This window comes from Paramacrobiotus metropolitanus, unplaced genomic scaffold (assembly GCF_019649055.1).
Source record: "Paramacrobiotus metropolitanus isolate TYO unplaced genomic scaffold, Prichtersi_v1.0 Parri_scaffold0000012, whole genome shotgun sequence".
Taxonomy (NCBI): Eukaryota; Metazoa; Tardigrada; class Eutardigrada; order Parachela; family Macrobiotidae; genus Paramacrobiotus; species Paramacrobiotus metropolitanus.
Genome location: NW_026570232.1, coordinates 768745 through 790623, shown reverse-complemented (window position 1 = coordinate 790623; position 21879 = coordinate 768745). Strand labels below are relative to the sequence as shown.

Sequence of the window (21879 nt, the reverse complement as noted above, 5' to 3'; positions counted from 1 at the left end):
TTTGAGCTTTCCAGCTTTTGATACATACCTATTTCTTTAATAGTTTGCAATTGTCCTTTCTAAGCTTTTGAAACCTTTGCACCGTAGCAAATTTTCATAATTAGCAAAATCTACCAATCTGCCAAAACAGCCAGATCAGCCTTAACTACCGAATCATTCAGAAGGACCAGAACTACCAGATCAGCCAGGACAGCCATATCAGCCAGAACTACCAGATCAGCCAGAACTGCCCAATCAGTCTAAACTACCAGATTAGCCTGAACTACCGAATCATCCAGAACCATCCAAAGCTTAAGCACCTGTACGAGATTGCATGGATAGCCAGATCAGCCAGATCCTCCCTTTAGCATTAGTACTAAGATTTCAAATTCTTAGCACCCGTACGATGATCAGTCCAAATATTCAGATCATCCAGATTACACCTTTAGTTTTAGTACTTACTAAGCTAACGAAACCTTAAGAACCCGCTTTGACGCCTTCCAGCTTTTTATAACCTGGAGGCCACGCGGTCAATCCTACTTAGTGATTGACTTACGTCTTTTGAAACCAAAAGGTGCGTGTGCGGGATCCACCATTTAAAGCCTTTGGTAACCGAAGGCCACGCGTGCGGTACCCGTCTTATTAGGCCTTTGGTCACCGAAGGCCACGTGTGCGGTGCCGCCTTATTAAGTCTTTGGTCACCGAAGGTTTTTAAGCCTTTGATTACCGAAGGCCTTTTAAGTCTTAAGTCACCGAAGGCCACGCGTGCGGTACCCGCCTTATTAAGCCTTTGGTCACCAAAGGCCTTTTGGTCTCCGAAGGCCACGCGTGCGGTACCTACACTTTTAAGCCGTTTGAAACCGTGGGCCGCGTCAGCGCGGCGCGTAAGCGCCGCGCGTCCTGCTTGTTATTATTACGGCACAAGAGCAGACAACCGAAAAAGGACTTCATGTCTGGTCGAACATAAATTATTACATCTGCTGCGTGCCGTTTGCTAGGCGGTTTTCCCTATCGACCTATCAGATTACGAGGGTGCTTAATCAAGTCATGTCGTATATTTTTTATTTATTCCTAGATTCATACAATTAATCCAACATTTTCAAAAAACTGTTCATACACTCTCTACACATAGATTGCATCTGTGTCCCGATTGGAAATGTTGATGCAAAAAAGTTACAAAATTATTAAGTGATGGCATCATCAAAATTTTCTTCGAGTTAGTCTTTCGTTCGTTAATTAATTACCTTGCAGAAAATCGTTTAGATCTGGAAATTTTTTTAAACTGCGCAAGTCTAAGGTAATTATTAATTTTATTTACGGAAGTATCTATACATCGGGCTTATCAGCATAAATTTTTTAGTATTTAGAAGCAACGGTCTTGGTCCGTCGTTATGCCAAATTGCACCGGTAAATCACCTTCCGTCCCCTTTTTTTTGAATTTTCTCAAAGAAAGTTTCCAAAATATTTGCAGATTATTATACATAGATAATAATAGTTTCACGGCATAAAAATATTTTGTTACAAAAATCGTTATTACGCTGTAAAGAAGCAAAAACGTTCTGCGGAGTGTTCCCCGATTCAAGGCTTTGCACAGCAGTATCAGAACCTTGTCCTCTTCTGCAGCTTCCATCATGCATCGCGGTATGAAAACCAGAATCTTTCGTGGTTGTAGATGTTATACCGATGGCTACTTTATAGTAACTTGGCTATTCTTTGAGGAGTTAAACTGAAGAAAGCGTACCACCATAAGTCAGCAAAAGAGGTACCCGAAGGTACGCCACACTGCGGAAAATCAGGTAGATGAGTAGAAAGGATTTCGGAGTTGCCTCAATAATCTGTGCTTGATTAGCTGTCTACCTAATAAATTTAATCGGGGATGGCTTTTAACCAGACGCTTTACAATGGCGCTCAAGTTTTGGCTCCTCCAAAAGTAGACTGTTCCGACCACCTCCTGTTGTCCCACGTCAAATTTTCAGAACGGAGACGAGAAGCACTTTGCTTACGAGTTTATAAAGAACGACCCTCATCCATAAACACAAGCGGCGCGTCAAAAAGTCAATGGGTTGGGTCCCACTTCTACAGGAATTTTTTATGTAAAATAGTGCAAAACCCATGTTACGATAATGTGCGCCAGTTTTTAATTGGTAATTAAATTTTATGTGAGTTAGGGTTGCTCTGACTCATGCTGACTGCCACCGAGAGGGGGCATTGACTCGGCCATCAGCCTACTGATACAGTTATGAATGCCCTATTTTTTAAAAATGATTTCATATTTTTTATTTCATAACTTATATGCGAACGACATTACTTGATTAGGTACCCTCGTAGATTGGTCATTGGATCCTATTTTTATTTTTAAGCATATCACACGAAGCAAAATATGAATGCAGTACAGAGAACCGGTGGATAAATTTCGCATCAAGAACAACTTGATTAGTAGTCTAATAAGAATCCATTAAACCTGCAGTATGTAATATGGAGATCCCAGGCAAAACACACTTTTGTGATTATGTATTTTAATCCAAGTAGCACGATGAATTTTTTTCCTGCCAGCCTGCGAGTTGATTTCATGATCTGCAGTTGATTACGTACTGTACTTATTGTTTATTGCTATTGGTTTTCCACAAAAGGTCGTAATTACTTAAAGCAAGCTTTTGAATAACATACGATTTTTTACTTTTTTATCTGTCAGCGACGAACAATGTGGCGAGAAGCTAATTATACTTTAATCAAGTCAGTAAAAAATAGTAATAATACTGTAATCAAGTTGCGTTATAATAAGTACAATTGTTATGCAGATGTAATTCTCTATTTGCATAGAATTCCATAAAATTAATGCTCTATGCCCAATTGCCCATACCGTACACAATTCATACAACCTACAAATTACATTATTGTAAGCATATGTTTACAGGAAACCTTCTGAAATGTCAGCCGGTTGCAATTATTTTTCACGACCAAAACGCTGTCCGTTGCAGGCCAATGTGGCAAACACTGTGTTGGTTAATCTGAGCGAGGAAGCAGAAGGTTTATGGTACTTGGGTTACCTACAAGACATCGATGGTGATCAGGTGTTCATCGACCTGGACTGCGCTAAAATTCCACCTTCGTGGATACACACCCGGTATGTTTGGTACCACAGACGTTTCCGAGGTATGGATTCCGAGGGAATCGCAGATGTATACGTTGCCAAACGGGAAGAAGAAGACGGTCCCTATGTATTCCGTTCGGCAAAGGTTGTGACCTTTCATGGCTCTTATCGAGACTATGACTTTCTTAATCCGACATACGTGTTCATAAATCCTACTGAAAATGGCGACGATATTGGATGGCAGGATGAAATCGTGCATCCGTGGCAGGTGGTTGGACGATTACCAGTTCAAGGGCAGGACGCATCGTTTTTTCAGCGCCCACAGTTATATAGCGGCTTGCCTTTCAAGCATGTAGTTAATCTGGATGAGACCAGCGTCATCAGTGGTGCTATTGACGAACACAGAATTCGGAGAGCCATCGATGTGGCGTTCCACCTATGGGACACTTCTCTAACGAACGCTGACCGCGTTTTTGTTAGGTTTGAGAAAGGTTCGATGATTTTCATATTTTTTCATATCTTCCTTTTGGATGACCCGATCAAAGACGCTACTGGCGTCTTTGCTCCGTCATCGGCCAACAAACTTCGGTCTGCGTTGGAAATGCGGTATTTCGGGTATAACGACAAACCGGCAAACGCAGAAATCGCACGGAGCAGTCCATTTGTAACAGGTATGTGCAATGCAGTAACAGAAATTTCTCAGAGCAAGTTATTCATCCACAGTATACAGTCATTATTGTACAGAGTACAATAAATCTCTAGAATGTTAGAATAACGGCTTTTCTTATGAATGTACGTATGTCTACAAAAATAGGCTGTGCGTCTGTGACGCTTGTGTCGAATCAGTACAATAATACTGACATTTTGGCTTGCGGATCAGGCTGCCGATATTAAATTTTGTTATAAACTTTATTTTCAGTACAGTATCAGTAATTCAGCATAGTGCACATACTGCCGGCTACAAAATGCAATAAAAAAGTGTTTAGGAATGTACAAAAAGCGCATTCCTGTACATTTTTACGAATTTGGTGTACGAATACTTGCTTGTAATTAATAAATCTACAAGATCTTGACATTTTGTTGTAGATGCAGAGAAAATCTCCTTTATCACCCTTCCTTGGCACGTTTTATCAGAATCCCTGCTTTATTTGGATATGCATTCTCGGACTTCCGCCAGACGGTATGTTTTTAGGTGTACAAGCATATCATAATATTATTATACGAGCAATTTGTACTTCCTCCTACGTATTGCATGTAATGCCATGTACTTGTATGTACGTGCAATATGACCACCGTCCTAACAAGTAACCGATTCTCTACTTTCCAACCCGTTTCTCGAACTGCAGCGAGTTTTTATGTTCAAAATATTGTTAGTCGCGAATGCACAATCTTAAGAACGTAAGTTCGACTACTTTTAAAAATCTTGTAAAATATTTATAGTTAAAAGGGTAAGCAGAATATAAATAAATAAAATTTTTTAATAATTTGTCGCCCTAGATTGGCCAGACTCTGTCTTAACCTTTTCATTCAAAAAAGCAACGCTTAGGGACTGCAATCAACTGACGATGGGTTTTGTGCAGTTTAATCCATATTGCATGCAGTCACTTACAATACTAACTGTAAACTACATGTACTGATGTACACATTTACGTTAATTTGCTTTACCTGAATTCTGGTAATGGGGCATATACAGATATCTGAGATATGTACAGAGTAATATCGGGATGCAGGATTGCACGCATCTTACTGATCTTAGGACATTGTTTAAGTACAATATTTTATTAGTGTGGCCTCCTCTTGGAAGAAGATATTAACGTGTTCTCTGGCATCTGTCCACATTCGCATTGATTTCAGCACTATCAGCAAGGAGCCGACAACTTACATGGACACGGAAATTTATTACGTTGTATTCCTACTAAATCGAGTGATTAAGAAAAACATAAAGGGCTTAGCTTGTGACAACCTCAGCCATCGTTTAGAAGGCCGGATCATGATGCAGCTGATCTCCTTCATACTGCGACGCAAGGGATTAAAGTTAAGCCTAATCTTGCTGAAAAATTGCAGGATCGCTGGTGGCGTTATACCAGAGACTCTGGAAGACGCCGCAGCGTCGTGGAATGAATTTTTGCATTTTCCCGTTTTACTGCCATACTGCCGGCGTTTTGTAGCAGTTAACTGGGCTTATACGCATTCCCTGTTCAGCCATATCGGATTTGTCGGCAACCGTCCTACGCCACCTGCCTGCTACAGTATTTCGAGTCCAGTCAAGCGGTGTTATTTGGCAGTGATTCCATTAATGAAGTTTGATTGTTCTGCCGATCCCCAAGATGTCGTGCTGCATTTCTTGGCTATGCTAGAATCTCACTGTCCTCCTGTGGTCGAGTGTGCGGATGTAAAAGATTTATTCAAAACTGTCCACGCTGGCTGGCTCAGCACCGTGCCCTATCCAGAGGGTTGGGCGGGATTCAGGAGAATGTTGAAAGCGTAGGTGACATGTTCAGTAAAACCGGCAGAACTATCGACGCTTTTCTCAACACGTACATTATAATTAGTGCTTTGAAAATTTGTGGAATGTTTTCTTATATTTAGCAAGCACATATTTTATCTTCTGCATAATCGAAGTTTTTAAGAGCTGTACAATAATATTCAAAAGTTATTGAGCCAGCACATATTTTTCCAGCTTGGATTTCAAAGGGTTTGGAAGTACTGGCGCATTTTGGGACAACCTGGACTTGAGAGACATTTCTGGTATCCCTTTAAATAACATCGTTTTGCGCTGGGTTGGATCGCATTACCTGTAATACGCATTTTATTGTATCAGACCGGCATTGACAGACCCTTGCACAAATTACAATAACAAGCACTCATGCTGCTGGGGAACAGCTACGAGTGCGAGTACTGTACACTGCAGCTCCAACTCAAATTAACGACCTACCGATTTTGCTGTTTCATTAGATAAGTTTCATTATTTAAGTAATAATAATAAATTATTGCGGTACCGTTGGGGACCGGGGTTGTACATGTACAGTGCCTAGATCGATTTTCTTAATATCTATATACAATAGATATTCAGTCAACTCATGTAGCTAGTAAGTGCAGTGGCATAGTCTTGGTATGCGCGATGTTATTTGTTTTTAGAACTATTTCTTTGTTTTTTATTAGTACCTGTAATAGAATTTCAAACAGTTTTTGATGCGGTAAATTTGCCTGAATTGTCTACGTGCAGGCAGCATGTTCGAATGTTTTTAGTTAACGTACTGTACGCATAGCAGGCGTAGATATATAGATATATATGTTTACCTTTGCAGGTGCTCCTTTTAATTAAATAAAATGCCTCTTTAATGGGCAATAGCCGCCAAGATAACAACGATTGCGAGCGCCGGTACACTACGTGAAATTTAAAATTAAATTAAATAAAATTAGTTTAAAAAACAAATAAATAGTGAAGTTTTGTCTACAAAAAGTCATGCAAAGCATAATCTGGAAAATATGAAGGTTGAAAAGTAAGCAGAATTTGGACAACTTTAGACCTTGCAACCTGCATTGCAGTTTTTATATATGTACTACAAAGTAGTACAGTGTTTACAATAATCTTCAAGTTTTCTGTGGCTGCTGCATATTGAACGTTCAAAACTAAAATGAGTATACTGGAACAAAAGTCGGTTCTTCGTTAATGGAGTTTGCATCCAAACGGGCATCAAGACAGTTTTCTCAGATGTGTGAGACTGCGACTACCTATGTCTACTGATACGGCGATTGCATTAAAAAAGAGGTATTGATCCTTTACTAAATTTTGCTACTTTAGTACTTCTTTATTTTAATTTGATAGAACGTTGTGACTTGTACCGCCGATCTGAATAAAAACCAATTTTTGGAAAGTTAAATCAACCCTCAGACAAGTGCTACATTAATATAATCGTAAAAAGCAACAAATATGGCTCGTTTTTGATTCGATATGGCTACCAGTAGGCCTTTGTTGTTGATAGCAAGCTTTTTATGCTTTAAACCTTCCTAGATGACGCGGAACAAAATGCCCAGAACCAGACCTGGAAGGTTACTGGAAGTGAATTAAAATAGGTAAGTACGTGCTTACCGGTATCGGCAACTGACCGCAAGCGCATGATATGGTCAGGTACAGTACGTAAGGCTACACATAAAGAATTTGTGTCGCAATGTGAACCGCTATTGAGGTGGGGCTTGCTTCCATTACTTCAGCCTGAACACCGGTTTAAGCGTGATGTCAGGTTGCTGACCATGAGGTGAGTGAGATCTCCATTTGAAATTTTGATCTTTGCATTTCAGCTTGACAAATTTTCATTTCTTATTAGACCTTTATTCTGCCGTTGGAAGCTCTTATTCCTCGTTCCGTCCTTTTCCCGTTTTCTTCTTTAGACGTAAGTTCGAGTTCTCGCTTCTGTTCTCGGACTGTTTACGCCTTTTACGAACGACCCTTGGTAAATTTTTACCAGCAGACTAACTTACATTAATCCTTTTGGTGAATTTCCTTTAGCTTCGAGTTTTGGGTTCCTCGAGTTTTGAAACCTATCCGGGTTGTTTTTATTCGAAAACTGATCTCGTTGTTATTGTCAGAAAATTGTAGGTCAGAACTGCGCCATAGCGATCGAAAAATAATAAAGATTGAGTGCTATATCGATGACAATAAAAGGCGAAGTAACGCCGAAGTTTCAGCAGTCTGGATCAAGTACTGAGCAAGTTTTCGGTTCCGCTGTTTATTAGTTCTTGTTTCTTAATTTTCGTGATTGCAGATTGCTTACCATGACCTTCTTGATGCTGGGATAACAGCTGATAATGTTCTCTTTTTAGATTAAAATGTCAGTGCCCGTGCCTCAGGGAAATCAAAATCTTCCTGGACGTGAAGTCCACTTCTTGATACATAATGGTGAGTCATGGCATCATATAGATATTTGCGTGACACATTACGCATAAGTTTTCATTGTGGTAAGTGTTAATTGATTTTTATGGTGGTCAAGCTGGTTCCTGTTTTATTTCATAGCCGCAACGATGGTCTCCTTGGTTGCTATAAACTTGGTATTAGACTGTCAGTACTGCTTGTTTTTCAGAAACTGTAGTAAGATTTATCATGTATCTCGCGTACATTGCGAAATTTTGCTGTGCTTTGCTTGAACAAAACATCCGTTAATTGCAGTATATTAGCGGTTTGAACTGATTACGAAATCATGAACAAATTTTTAAATCCTTTTGCAGCCGAAATCCTGGCCATGGCCAACAACAACGCGTTCAGCGGCATTAATGCAGCTTTCGACTTTTTGACCCACATTAACGGGGGACAGCTGGCAGATTATTTTTATCAAAGATTCGTATGGGATGCTCCGCAGCATGTCATCCTGTTTTGCACATCCCTGGCCGAATACGAGCAGCATGTGGAGCACACCGCGTAAGTTTGCGAATGAGCAATCTGCATTTTGAAGTGAGCTATTACTTGTCATTTACCATAAGTAGTTTTGCTTTGTCACTTTGCAGATTTGTGCCGGGAGTCAAAATCCAAAAAATGCAGGTTATCTACTGACTGTAGGATCCCGGAAAGGAACGAGATGTACCACCGATTTCTGTATTTCTGTTTCATGTTCAATTGTGGCTTCCGCGCTGCTTGAATGCTCGTAGTCAGGACAAAGAAAAATAAAATTGCGAAATGATCTGAGACAGACTACCGATACAGCAACCTTCGGTGTACAGATATGCACTTGTTGAAATAATTGTTGAGTAATTGCAGCTTTTCCAACTACCTAGTACCTCGATATAAACAAATACGGTATAATCCATTAACCATTACGATTCCGCCAAGTAAACGGTCGTATTCGGGACTGCTCCAGTATCTGTTACATCTTGTAGACTGTAGTACATACCGGCGTAGCATTATCGAAAGCCTTGTTAACAATAACTATAAGCTGTAATAAGACACTTTTAATACCTTTGTGAAAATTTTAAATTACCCGAGAGTAGTCTCCAGTAAAAACCGTTTTCGCGGGTGACCCAACCGAAAAAACCACGGGCGACAATGCAACAGATTCGCCGGCATTCTCAACGGATGCCAAGTGCAGTCTTTTTCGATGTGCTTCGTTACAGGAGAAGGAACACAATAATGGCATTGAGATTGATTGTCTTAAAATTACTTGTTGCACAAAGATAGCCATCGTTCGCGCTCGTATTCCTTGTCCAGACTTGGAATGTCGTCCATTATGTAATCCCGGTATCCGATGTCTTCGTGCATAGCTTATAACTTAAATCAGGTGCCCGCTGTTGTGTTAATTCATCCGTCCAGTCAGCTTTCTTCAACACCGCGCCAAAAGAGGCTCGCAAATCTTTTATTAACAACCGAATCTGCAAGGTGCCTGAAATTTCACTGTGCTCACAAATTAATAACAATGTACAGAAAATATGTATAAATAATTCATACACATAGTAATCATACATACATTAATTTTATACTATATACAGTATAACATAATACAGCATCATGGATACACGTATATAAACATCAATGTACATTTTGTACAAAATCCACTAATCTAACCTTACATTTGCTGGATTGGTCAAAGTAGTTCTTAACGTAGAGTGACCCGACCGCCGTGTTCATTACCGCGTTGACCTTTCCCGAGCAGATCTTCCAGCGTTCCGGCTCCTTCTTCGACCCATCCAGCACTCGTCCAAATGCGTCAGAAACGTCGCGCAATTTCTTCGATTCGTTAGTTTGGCGGAAAAATCCATCGTCAATCGCCAGCCGATGTAATTGGCTAGCACACGCTGTTTTTGTGGCTCACGGGAATATGTGGCCAAAACACTATGTAGTTTCACAAAATAATTCGGACTGGCCATGTTGATAACATTCTCGGCGTGACCAACTCCTTCAGCGTGGAATTGGGCATTATTTCCACCATATAATCCATTAGCTGCTGTAAGGTCATCGTGCTGATCTGGCATTTTTCACGGAACTTCTCTAGGGTCATCTTGTTCAACGACAAGGATAAATTGCGACGCTCTTCTTCCGTCCCTGAAAGCTATACAACGAACCAGTTTTTAGCATTTCTGTAATACCACAATATCCATTTACCGTTACGCACTATTAAAAAGTCACAAAAATATTTCAGTATGTCTCACACAAACAAATCAAGTTCTAATTTAAAAATGGTTCGAAAATCTTAAATATATACATTAGATTGCATATGTACGTATTGTTTTTACCCCCGCAAGCAGAACTTCGAATTCGTACACCGCATCGGCATCCGCTTGAATAAGTGCCGCTTTATCCGGTGCAATAAATCCCGATTCATCGTTGAGCATCACCATGAGGTTGCGAATGAAGCCCTTGTACGCATCGCGAATGTATTCCCGTTGGCGTTGCAAAGTACAGTTTCCGCGTGTTCAACCCCAGACTGGCTTCCACAAAATGAACGATATTCTTCTTGGGATTTTCCGGGTCGGACGAGCTGGCCCATTCCAGAAACAGACCCAATCCCAGTTTTTTCGTTTTCTTAATGGCATTCAACCAGTGAAAACCGCCGGCATCCCACTGTTTAGCCAACACCGGCCACTCGCCCAACACACTGCGCAGCAGCTGCAGTAACGGCCAAGGCCCGAGGCTGTCCATGCGATCTGTAGAAACATTACTCGTAACGAAAAACATTAAACGCAAACGTTACTCTACGTAAATTTGGATATAAAAATCTGGTTAGTGTATTCACGAACTAAATGTATCTAGTGTATTACCCTGCTGATTTAATTCTTGCAGACATTATACCCTTTTTTCGCTAATTCGCTATTGTAGTCTTTGTACAGAAATTAATTCATGTCTGCAGTGAATTATGCAATACAGCAAAACTTCCACACTTCGCTCACGATTCTACAACATTGGTTAATGGTTATGCTTGCTTGGTACACTGAATCAACAGCACATAGTGTAAATAAATTAATAACTAAAACAAAACAAAACTATACAGCAGTATTTCGGATCGGATTAAGTATGCTGCCAAGTATAGAGGACGCTTTGTAGTTGGTTAATAAATATGTATAACTTATTGACTATGTAGTTTATGCCGCTTATTGCTCATGTTATTACCGGGCTTTGTAAAACGTTCGCGCCTTTTGCCTAGAGGTGGAAAGGTCGCTTACATCTTCGCGTTCAAGGATTTCTGCAAAACCGGAACTGCAGTAATATTTATGATTTATGCATAATTTTGCGTTAATTGCTGCACTCTTACAATGTTAGTCTCTTACTGGATTCTGTAAGCATGCACATACGGTAATTAAAATATCTCACCCTTAAGTTGCTTCTAACGGTAATTAAACTATCTCACCCTTAAGTTACTTTTTCCGTAACCTTAAAAAAACAAGCACAATTCACAATTAAGATAAAATTTACTCGTATGCTGGTGAACCGCATACCACATGGAAAGTATCCCAGCTTCCCTGATCATCTGCAATCAGAGACAAGCATTTTAGTTGGCATGCGGCGAAATTGCATACCACGTGCTCGATGACGTATTTAAACATCACAGTTTTCCGCAAGCTCTTTTTGTACCAAATATAGATATAGTTTATAAAAAATAGTTAATAAAAGTATACATAACTATACTTCCCAAAAGTATACATAACTTTGTATAAAAATCTTCCCATGAGTAACTATACAGCGTAATGATAAGTTAAATTAACCACGGTAAACTTTGGAACGCATAAGAAATCGTGCAGTTGCGGAAAATATATAATATTAAAAGTTGCAATTGGCACACAAATGAAATTTTAAGCAGACGGTGTGCGCATTAGATAATGAAAGGATATTTGTCAAACTGTCAAACACGAAATTATAATACGACAGCTATCATCTGAAAAATACCTGGAATTGGATTATAAGTGCTCCAGTTGCCGCAGGCATATTCGTAGAAATTATCACACGGATCAACGGAGAAGTTCATGGCCATCTTCATGGATGATGCTACCGGTGAAAAGCTCGTCAAAATTGTCGAGTTCTCGTATATGATTTTATGTATTCGCACAACGAACATACCCAGTTCGTGGCACCTCTCTGTTTGACAAATTTTTATTGTCGGCGCTATCGTGTTCCCGTCACCCGAAGGTATTAATGCTTTCTCCGGCACTGTATCAAAAAGGTCGTTCACGGTTTAATGACATATGCCGCAAATGCAATAACGCGCTTTAAAAAATGCCCAACATAATCACACCTTTTACAGCTTAATAAAACAAAACTTCAGAAATGAAAAAAATGCACCTAACAATAAGAAATGGTAAAACGCGATGCTCGTACACATGTTGTGCCGATTTTCGGTATCAGCAGCAAAATTTAACAAATCTTTAGCACTTACTAATTTCGTTACATATTTGCCACATGCACAGAAGTACATATTGCAGGAAATCGAGTAAAGCGGTATCAGATCGGATTCGATGTACTCGTATATAGATAGAATGTACTAATCAACCCATCACATAAAATAATACTGTTACAGCATAATGTTATGCTCGAAGCTGATACAGATCGGTCATAAAAATTGTTACTAATAATGACATACTTCGTACAATTATGGAGAGCTTACCGATACTTGTGCAGTTAACGTTGTCATTGTCATTATCACATTGCGTTTGGAATTTGTTGGTGAAATTAACATGGATTAACAGTCGCGGGTTTATTTCAAAAGAAAACTCAGCAAGGATCACGGGCAGGATACCTGCAAAGAACGGAATACGCAGATTCAGCATGGAACTGGAGTACAGAGTACGTATTTCAAACAAGTTAGATATTTCAGTCACATAAAACCACTTTGTTAACCACGCAACATTAGAAAGTGCACGCAGTTTACGCATTTTCTGACTTATATCTAAAAATTTGTCTATATAAAATAATCCATCAGAAATATGTGTGAATAAACGATACATCTGCACTTTGCTAACCTAATTGTCAAAGAATCCAACTGCTAGCGACGATAAATAGCCATTTCTCCTTCATAGTTATGAAAGACTAGACTCAAACAAGTAACAATGGCTAAATATCCCAACAGCGAATTATCAAAGATTAACCCAGTCAGTAACGTAATAAGTTACACACGTTACTGTTGAATAAATTCTTTGAAAAAGCAAAAAAAATTAATATTACTGCGCTGAACAAGATAAAATGTAAATCCGAACTAATTCCATTTCCGGAAAACGGTGCACTCTTTAAGCATCGGCAAAGACAGTTTCGGAAATTTCAACACGGGGAAACTGACCAAAACAACAACGGTCATTTAATCTGAGTATCTGCACTCGACAAAAATCTCTCGAGTCTAATCTTCTTCCGCAACGATGGCAAAGAACGAGTTTCCGGTGTGTAGATTCAACACACCGGCATCGATCAAGTGTCAATGTATTACGCATCGCCAGTATGTACAAATCGCGAATTCCAAGTCATAACCTTTTGCATGATAATTTTTTGACCGTTTGCCGCAGAGAATTTTAATCGGCTTCAGTAAAACCTCATCGTGATAAAACGTACGCTAACGTGTGCTGGAAATGAAACACTTGCGCTTCCCTTAACACTCTACACTGTAGTAATTCTACAACAGTAATTCCGTATCGGAAAAACAATCCGCTTATCTCAGCGATTATATCTTCACTTCCGCTCTCGAACGATTTACCTTCCTAACCTACTGAACTCATTTTTGATTTTTCCGTGGCACCCAAAATCGTTGTTTATTTTAAACATTCCAGCGAAATTCTATTTTCCATTAAACCAAGTCGAATTTTAGAATGTCGCTCCGAAAATTTCGCAGTCAGTTTACACTGATTACTTTTCTCTGCGACTGGTTGAACACCTGATAAAAAAACGCATAACTGGGGTGGCAAATGGTCACACAGTACGGAAATTACGCGGTTAACGATAACACTTTATATTATTTTCACGAAATGATAAATATAAATTATACGTAAGTAGTGATGATTTTCAAGTTGTGTAGCTAATGGTTCATTTCGGAAAAGATTCCTTTAAATGCACCAAATACTGGTTTTAATTTGGTTAAACCGTCAAGATCAATGCAAATGAGAGTAAACATCGTAAAAAATACAAAGGCTCAAAACCCATGGTGTGTACATCTTTCATAAGCACAAAAAGCAGACTTCTACACAAAAAGTAATAAGATCCGACGGTCACATTCTTTACGGCACACCATAATAAAAAATAATAACACTCACTATCAGGATAAACAAAATCAGATATAAAAATACTGAAAACAGTACGCGCTTAACACTCTTTCATCAGCAAACGACACAAAATTAACGCTAACTGATAGCTTCTGTACTTGTGCAACGGAATTCAGACAAAGTACGCGTACAAGTTACAACAACAAAGTATAACCGCTCAAACAGCTTGGACTTAGATTTAGCACAGTATCTTTACTGCTTCGACTGGATGTCGAACATATTACCGGACCGTGTTGATCGACTGCTCATTACGGTGAAATCATGGAAAGACTTGGCTTTTGTTTTGAAATGAATGAACTCTGACTGATGCTGCACCGCACGCATTGGAGTATAAAATGGAGGCTCACAAAGATCCTGAAAATGGTAAAACTCCTGACAAGTGAGATGCAGTCACTTTAAAGCAAAATAAAAAAAAACTTCTGCACTATAAATTCAACGCCGCAATTAATTTAACGTTTTTCCATAATATTTCCCACCGAAATTTCACTAACAACTTGTTAATGGCTAAATGCCGAAACATCTTCTTGCATGTCTACCTTGGCACATTCGAAAAACTTTTTGTATCCACCTTCCAAGAGGTAAATTTCCGGATACGCAAGGTATGGATATTGATGCAACTTTCGATCTTCATTCCGCATATACCTCGCCCTGCAGTAAAATCAAAGTTACCAACGCGAAATACAACGAACAGCCGCGCTCTTTACAGTAAAGGCCCCCTTTCCGCCGAGAATTCACAATGGAATACCACGATAATCCGTTTCAGGGGATTCTGACGGACGTAAGGCTGCTGAAAGAACTGTTTAACGAGATCCTCGCGGTGGTAGGCATTGACAGCCGTTCGGATATGGCCAGCAGCATACTCGTACGGATACCGGCAGTCCACAATCCAAAACCGCTCAATATCATCCGGGGCAAATTTATTTAAAATCATGCGTTTAAGCTACGAAACCAAATAACATCAATGGCAGCTACAAATTACAATTTCGCATCTACTCTGTACAAAATAAAAACAATCATCAATATGGCTCATGCACAATAAGAAACACAAAACGATACTCGGTCAACTTATCCGCGTCAAATTCAGTATACAGTAAAATATTCGCGCGTGTATGCCGCGACGGTTAGACAACTAAATAATTAATAAACAAATATTTACCTATCGCAAGAATTCCAATCAGTATATCTGCTGTTTATCCTTAATTACGCTGTATCAATTACATTACAACAGCAGTTATTCCTACTAAAAAATTGTGACAGTACTACAATGGTTTCGGATAGCTGTAAAAACTTACGGCATCGGCGGTAATGCATTTCAGTCCGCAGTGACGACTGCTGACCGTTGGGAGAAGATGCGGCTGCAAGAACAAAATGCGAAATCGGAGATACATATCTTTATGAAAACATTAATTTACCCGGGAGTGGTCTCCAATAATATTCGTTTTCGCGGGCGGTCCAACTGAGAAAACCACGGGTGACAATGCAACATTTTCGTCGGCATTCCCAACGGATGCCAAGTGCTGCCTTTTTCGAGGTGGTTCTCTACATATGAAGGAACACAATAACACGGATTGCCTCAAAATTGTCTTATGGTTAGGTGGTGTTTACACTGGTAAATACAAGGAATCGCTTCCTATCGAGCTTTGTAAAGATCACAAATGCAATACGATAAACTCCACAAGCTCACTTACATTCCTTCCAAAGCAGAGTCGTCAAATTTCAAACTGAGGAAGGCTTCAGAAACGCAGTGTCCGCCGGCGTCTCGTTTATGTCTTGAGGCGCCACTATTAACATGACAAAAAAATTTTCACACTGTGAAGTTAAAACTGTCTGAATGCTTTATGCGATCATATAATTCGTATTAATTAAACAAGTACAACGATAAAAGACTGAAGAAGAATAAATAAAACAGTTTAACACTACGGAGACTTTTCAAAACTGAAGACTCCTGGTTAATTCAGAAATCAGTGCGATTTACCCAATCGTAAGCGGTTTATGTCCAGCTGGGCCCAGGCTGGCTTTCGTCACGGGAAAGGAAAGCTGATTTAATACTTTCAATGGTTTTTTCGCGATGCTGATTAGCTGCTCCTTGGTCACCACCATTTCCACATCCACTTCCGGCCGTCGATTCTCTGCTGTATCACTGTAAGTAATACTGACCAGTGAGTAAACCAATCATGCAAAAACGATATTTAACAAAGCATGAGCAAAAACAACCATTCAAGGAAAAAATTTTTTTCGTTGGTATTAATTTCGTACATGGTAAAAGTGATATGAAACCAACTAAGCAGATTTACAAAAGCCACCAAACCAAAAACAAATATTCTGCCAGCCTTCGTTAACACTCCGGTCAAACACGGGACTGCAGCGATGACACAGACAAAGCTGCGAAAATTAGGTAAACAATTATTGCCGTACCATTTCGAGGGTCCCTTATTCTCCTCATGCTCTTCTCCGAAATCGAGAATGGTCGGCCGAACTGATTCCGCCAGTCCGTCGCCCCATCTCTCTCACCATGAAACACTTTTAACCTTGTGCGTCCACCAAACCGATCCATTACTCCCATTTGGTGGAACGTCAGGAAGTTTTCTTCTGGTTGTGCTTTGCATACTGGCAGTTTGAAATTCGCGCTCATACTGCTAAACTAGGCGAATCTAATAAAACAAAAAGTACAAACAAATCGTTAAAACTATGAGGAAAAGAAATAAACAAGCAAACTGCAACGGCAGCAACGGTAATCAAATGAAACAGTGAAAACTGAAACCAGAAAATCTGTATGGGCGCAGCAACGCCGGTGCGTTGGTTGATAACTTGATATGCCTCCGCTGGTCTGCTCTGGCACGATTATCAGAACAAGAAAGTAGCGCACAAAGTCGACAAAGAAAACAAAAGCTGAGAACCTCCCAACGGCGAATCATATCGAATCGTTACGACTACGACTTCTCCTCGATCCGATCATAATGAATAAGAAGAATTACTGAACCTGTACCAAAAATATTTCGCAATTTTGTAAACATATGTAAACGTCTGTAGCATTAGTTACTAGTCAGTAGTCAGTATTCGATAATCCAAACATACTACGGTAATGATTCGACGTTTGCAGTTTACAACTAACAACTGACAGTGAAATCGGTCATTTTAATGATTCAAAATAATTTCAATGATTTCATCCTTACCTTCTCTTGACGGTCACTTCGTGAGTCAAAAGCGCATGCACCGTTACGAACAAGCCGATGTTATCGACAGACCCCACCTGATTCAATCAAAATGCAGGATAAGATATTAAGATCATAAGGATAATAGTCTGTATGTCATTTATGTTTAGAATTAGATAACTTGCAGGTCTACAAAGGCCAAATGGCTGAACAAACGGAACAAAGGATGCGGCTGCCTCAAAACGTACGGAGCTCCGCTGCAACGTCGCTGAGCTTTTCTGTCGCGACAAATCAATAGAGTGAAAGCATTAACCGTAAGAAGGATTCAAACCGCATAATCCAAATAATGAATCTCAGGCCTTAACCCAGTTATCACCAGAAGAAATTCGAAGCAAGAGAAGAATCAAAAGATAAAAGAAAGCACCTGCAAATGCGATTTAATATTCCCAATTTCCTATTCACAAATTACAATCTGTCAGTTGGACGCTGCACTTGGACTGCGCAAGAGTGCATTTGAGCACGTGTGCGCGCACTGCATTGTCAGAAGATTCAAGGTCTACGAATCTACTACTACTTCAATCTAGTATGAAAAGAACAACATCTACAGAGTACAACAATAAAAAAACCCAAAAAACGGTAAAGTCGCACTTACGGAAAGTCGTGTTTGTGGAACAATCCCATAGGCAACAACCCCCAAAAATTTAACAGTTTAACATTAAACTTAAAAGGCAGTCGTGCACTTAGCCACTTACTTGCGTATCTGGCGGAATTCATTCTGACCAACCGGCAACCAATACTTTGTACTAATACCTGGACTGGTCCTGGAGGAAATACCGTACTATGTTTTGTTCCTCAGTCAACCTTTTAGAATATGATAATCTTGGAAAAGAAGTAAAATAAGACAAGCTTTTCACAACACTCGCAAGTGTAGGACGTACGGACTCACCGCAATCTTTTTACAATCACTGAGCAATGGTAAAAAACTTATAAACGTAGAAAATAAAAACCGATTGGAGCAGTACAGTATTTGCAAAATTCAAGTGTTAAGTGTAAGAGCCAAAGGAAGAAATTCAAAATTTATATGCCCGTCCCAGTAGGCTTTTGGCAGTGGACACTGGGCAATGTGCTTGTGCTGCGACTCACCATAGTTGCAGGGCGTAATGATCTACAGTTCGGCACCTGCTGTACTTTTGGCGGCTGACCGAGTTATGGATCGATACGGCGTTGTCTGTGTTAAGAGCGTGGCTCTGTTCGTTAGGTTGCCGGCTGTACGGAGAATATCTTACGATATTCTGCTGTACGCCGATAGCCTAGTGGTGCCTCTCTCGGCCAGGTGCTTATGGCGGGCCCCCGCCTTGGCGGGTGCGATAAGGCGGGCATCAATATCAGTGGCGGGCACAGACGAATTGCACACTGCACTGAGGCATCAGTTGCGCTGCACTTGCCTAATCGCTAGTGCACTTCTACTGTGTCACGAGCCTTTTCGATTTAAACAGCTTTGTGTATTCGCGACTTTTTGTTTTTCGTAGCTGAACAGTTTTTTGAATTTTTAAGTCATAAAAACGAACGTTTACACATTTCTTGACATTCATACATCTAGAGAGCAGGTTCATACACGTTTTACGTTAACGCAAAAGACCGATTAAAAGCCGAAAATAATGTAAAGCTATTTGACATAGATCGCTTTACACATTCAGATTTTTTAATAAGATTTAAAAAAGTTAAACACGGAAGACACCATATCCTGACAGCATCCCAATTTTTCGAAGCAGCCGTTAATGGTTATCTACTCCAAAGCACCTAACAAAATAAAAGAACTTTTGTGAAAAATTAACGGTAAATTAAAAATAGTAAGTCACGCAGATCAGAAAAAAAGACCACATTTAAACATACTGTACTGACACCCTGCACTCGGAGAAAGTTTTTGCTGTGCAGCCACGCGTACGTTGTACGACTGCGTTCACTGGTCACATACACGGCTTGCAACTGCATGCAGACTGCTGGCTATTGGCTGAACGCAATCGGCTTTAAATCCACCTGTCTACAGTACCGTGCTGCTCATACTGTACAAAATTTCCCCAAGTGCAGGGTGCCAGTACAGTAACAGTAGGTACCGTAAACTAGCCGCAATACGTACAGAACGATATTATAGATGTTAGCAATTTACCAAGCATAATGCATTTAAATGCTCAAAAAACTATTGACCGTATTTTCTCCGAATCTCGTCAATATCGTAATGCCGGAAGGTTAAGGAGTTATTTCTCTAATAATCTTAGTTTTCTATTGCTAATAGGAAAACTTCAAGAGATCTTCCAACCATGTCGTAAAAATCTGCGAGACAGTCAATCGAACAGTCAGTAATATGCAAACCAAAAACGCAAATGGATCTATTAACAGTTTATATATAATATGTAGCTCTTGCGATACCCAATAGTCCCCATACAACTCGGTTTACACCCGCAATGGTTTCGAAACACAAATAAAAGAAGGTTCCATCTGTATGAATTAGATGAGGTGAGTAAAGCGCGATTTGTCGCTGTAACTTTCCGATTTTTTTTATTAACAGAGGCTACAGCCTAAGTTTTCTGACTTCCGTTCCCTTCATTCACAAAAACTCTCTCCCAACTGATTCTATCTCAGAGTACAAGCGAAATAAGAAAGAATTATTTGGTATGCATTCCTTGATATCAAGACACAATTATTGATTTAGGCTGTAGCCTAAGTTGCTATTTTATTGTTTTCCAAAACATTCTTTGGAATTTAGGTTGCAGCCTATTTTATTGCGGTATACTACAAGCTTTCCCTTTTCTGTGTCAATAGAAGCTGCGACTTATTTTCTTCCGCATATGTAATTTTCAACGGTGAGACTACCTTTAAGCTGATGTAAGATACTCTGTGATTCAAAGTACTTCTTTCTTCGGCTTTATCGAAAACTGTTGCCATTTTTTAATTGTTTCTTTTATCGCTTCTTGTTTTTAACGAAATACCGGTACAATAGTTTTGTTGTTCTTTAGCAATGAATGCTGCATGTTAAAAACATGCTAAAATTATATGCTAAAAAAACTATGTCATCTGCTTGTCTTTTCATTTTGCATGTTATTGGGACTTATAATAAATTAAAATTCGGTCCTTAGTGAGCTAAACGTTAGACACTAAATTACAAGACAAAACTGCAAACATTTGAGCATGTTATGGTTTGCTATATGGTAATACTGGTTTTCATCAGTGCGTAAATGCTGAAAATTGACAGCACTGTGGACAACTATATTAGAAGACAAAATTAACAGGACGTCGTTGCAAACAGCAGTCGTAGATATTGGTTTGTGTGGTCAAGTCACCGGAAGTTGCTTTTTTTTTAAATGCGGGCTTCAAATTTATTTGGTAGTTTTGTACTGCTTGTCTTAATGTCATAGATTTAATCGCTTTCATACACGGCTGGTAACTTATGAAGGCAAACTATATGTATTTAAATATTTTGCGACTATGCCTTTTACGGTAACAATCGTGTAAAAGAAATAGGTTTTCTGAAATTAGAGGCATAAAAATTCTCTGGCAACTTAAGTGAGTCTCTTGAAGCCATTAAAACAAGTGGTTTACCAAAGTAGCAATCACTGGGGACATGACCTGCATCTTGCATTACGCATTTTTTCAAATTACAACCAAGTCCAAGTTGCCCAACAAAACGATTTAGAAAGATCTGCGTATTTTTTTGTAAACAATGTTACAAGGGGTGATTTTTGAAGGTCTCAAAGTTATAAAGCGTGCAGCAGCGTGAGGAAATATAGTGTATATGACTTGCACTGGCGGCAAGGATGCGCTCTAGTGGGAAAGTGCGCTGTGCAAATGCATTTCTGCAATGCCCGCCTGATGGTTAAGACCCGCCTCATCGCACCCGCCAAGGCGGGTGCCCGCCATAAGCACCTGGCCGCCTCTCTCGGCCTTAGAGTATAGAGGACGCGGGTTCGATTCCCGCAATCGGCAGATTTTTTGCGAGTTATGTAGTCAGCAGCGGCTAGTCTGGCATCTGGCTATGTGTGGCATTTTAATAATTGTGTGCAAGTTCATACGGCCGTGTTAACTGTAAATTAGTTTTATCGAACAGATGGCCGACGCGTGTTGCGTGGTTTGGAGCTTATCCTATTGTTAGTGATAATCGTAATTATTCTCACAACAAGTTGGCTGTGCAACGGTGCGGGTTAAAATAATGTAAATACTAAAACGTTAGGATGCAAATTATTTACCATCTGATTGTGAGCTGGAAATCCTGGAATCATAGATAACTGAGACAGACACGAACTGGATTCAAAGATTTTATACTGAACATGTATCCAGTATATATTAATCACATTCAGTACTCGTATAAAGTGAAATGAAGTCAATATCTATATAATTTCAGCATGTATAGCACTACACCCTTAACGTAGACCACTCTGG

General features: G+C 39.7%; 2 protein-coding genes and 1 pseudogene across 8 annotated transcripts; 1 reads left to right on the top strand and 2 right to left on the bottom strand.

The window, feature by feature from the left end:
* The first annotated feature begins 1470 nt into the window (after window positions 1-1470).
* On the top strand, window positions 1471-8750 carry LOC129584020 (uncharacterized). The gene is made up of 9 exons (XM_055476101.1): window positions 1471-1620; window positions 2958-3741; window positions 4157-4250; window positions 4856-5554; window positions 5751-6842; window positions 7086-7464; window positions 7895-7970; window positions 8297-8486; window positions 8573-8750. The coding sequence occupies exons 2-5, from the start codon at window positions 3135-3137 to the stop codon at window positions 5869-5871; spliced, it is 1521 nt and encodes a 506-aa protein (XP_055332076.1). The 5' UTR covers window positions 1471-1620; window positions 2958-3134; the 3' UTR covers window positions 5872-6842; window positions 7086-7464; window positions 7895-7970; window positions 8297-8486; window positions 8573-8750.
* A 236-nt stretch (window positions 8751-8986) lies between these two features.
* On the bottom strand, window positions 8987-13617 carry LOC129584092 (neprilysin-4-like; annotated as a pseudogene).
* Window positions 13618-14073: 456 nt separating this feature from the next.
* LOC129583947 (M-phase inducer phosphatase 3-like) lies at window positions 14074-17859 on the bottom strand. Of its 7 annotated transcripts, none has more exons than XM_055476006.1 (10): window positions 17467-17859; window positions 17055-17273; window positions 16709-16944; window positions 16269-16433; window positions 15982-16074; window positions 15706-15832; window positions 15586-15648; window positions 14998-15233; window positions 14830-14941; window positions 14074-14647 (listed from the first exon to the last, which is right to left on the bottom strand). In XM_055476006.1, exons 4-10 carry the CDS (start codon window positions 16391-16393, stop codon window positions 14486-14488), a joined length of 918 nt encoding a protein of 305 aa, XP_055331981.1. In that variant the 5' UTR covers window positions 16394-16433; window positions 16709-16944; window positions 17055-17273; window positions 17467-17859; the 3' UTR covers window positions 14074-14485. The 7 variants fall into 7 exon arrangements, with proteins under 7 accessions (XP_055331981.1, XP_055331983.1, XP_055331980.1 ...); XM_055476008.1 differs by having other exon boundaries at window positions 17191-17273; XM_055476005.1 differs by having other exon boundaries at window positions 16709-17273; window positions 17467-17543; window positions 17694-17859.
* Window positions 17860-21879: the final 4020 nt, after the last annotated feature.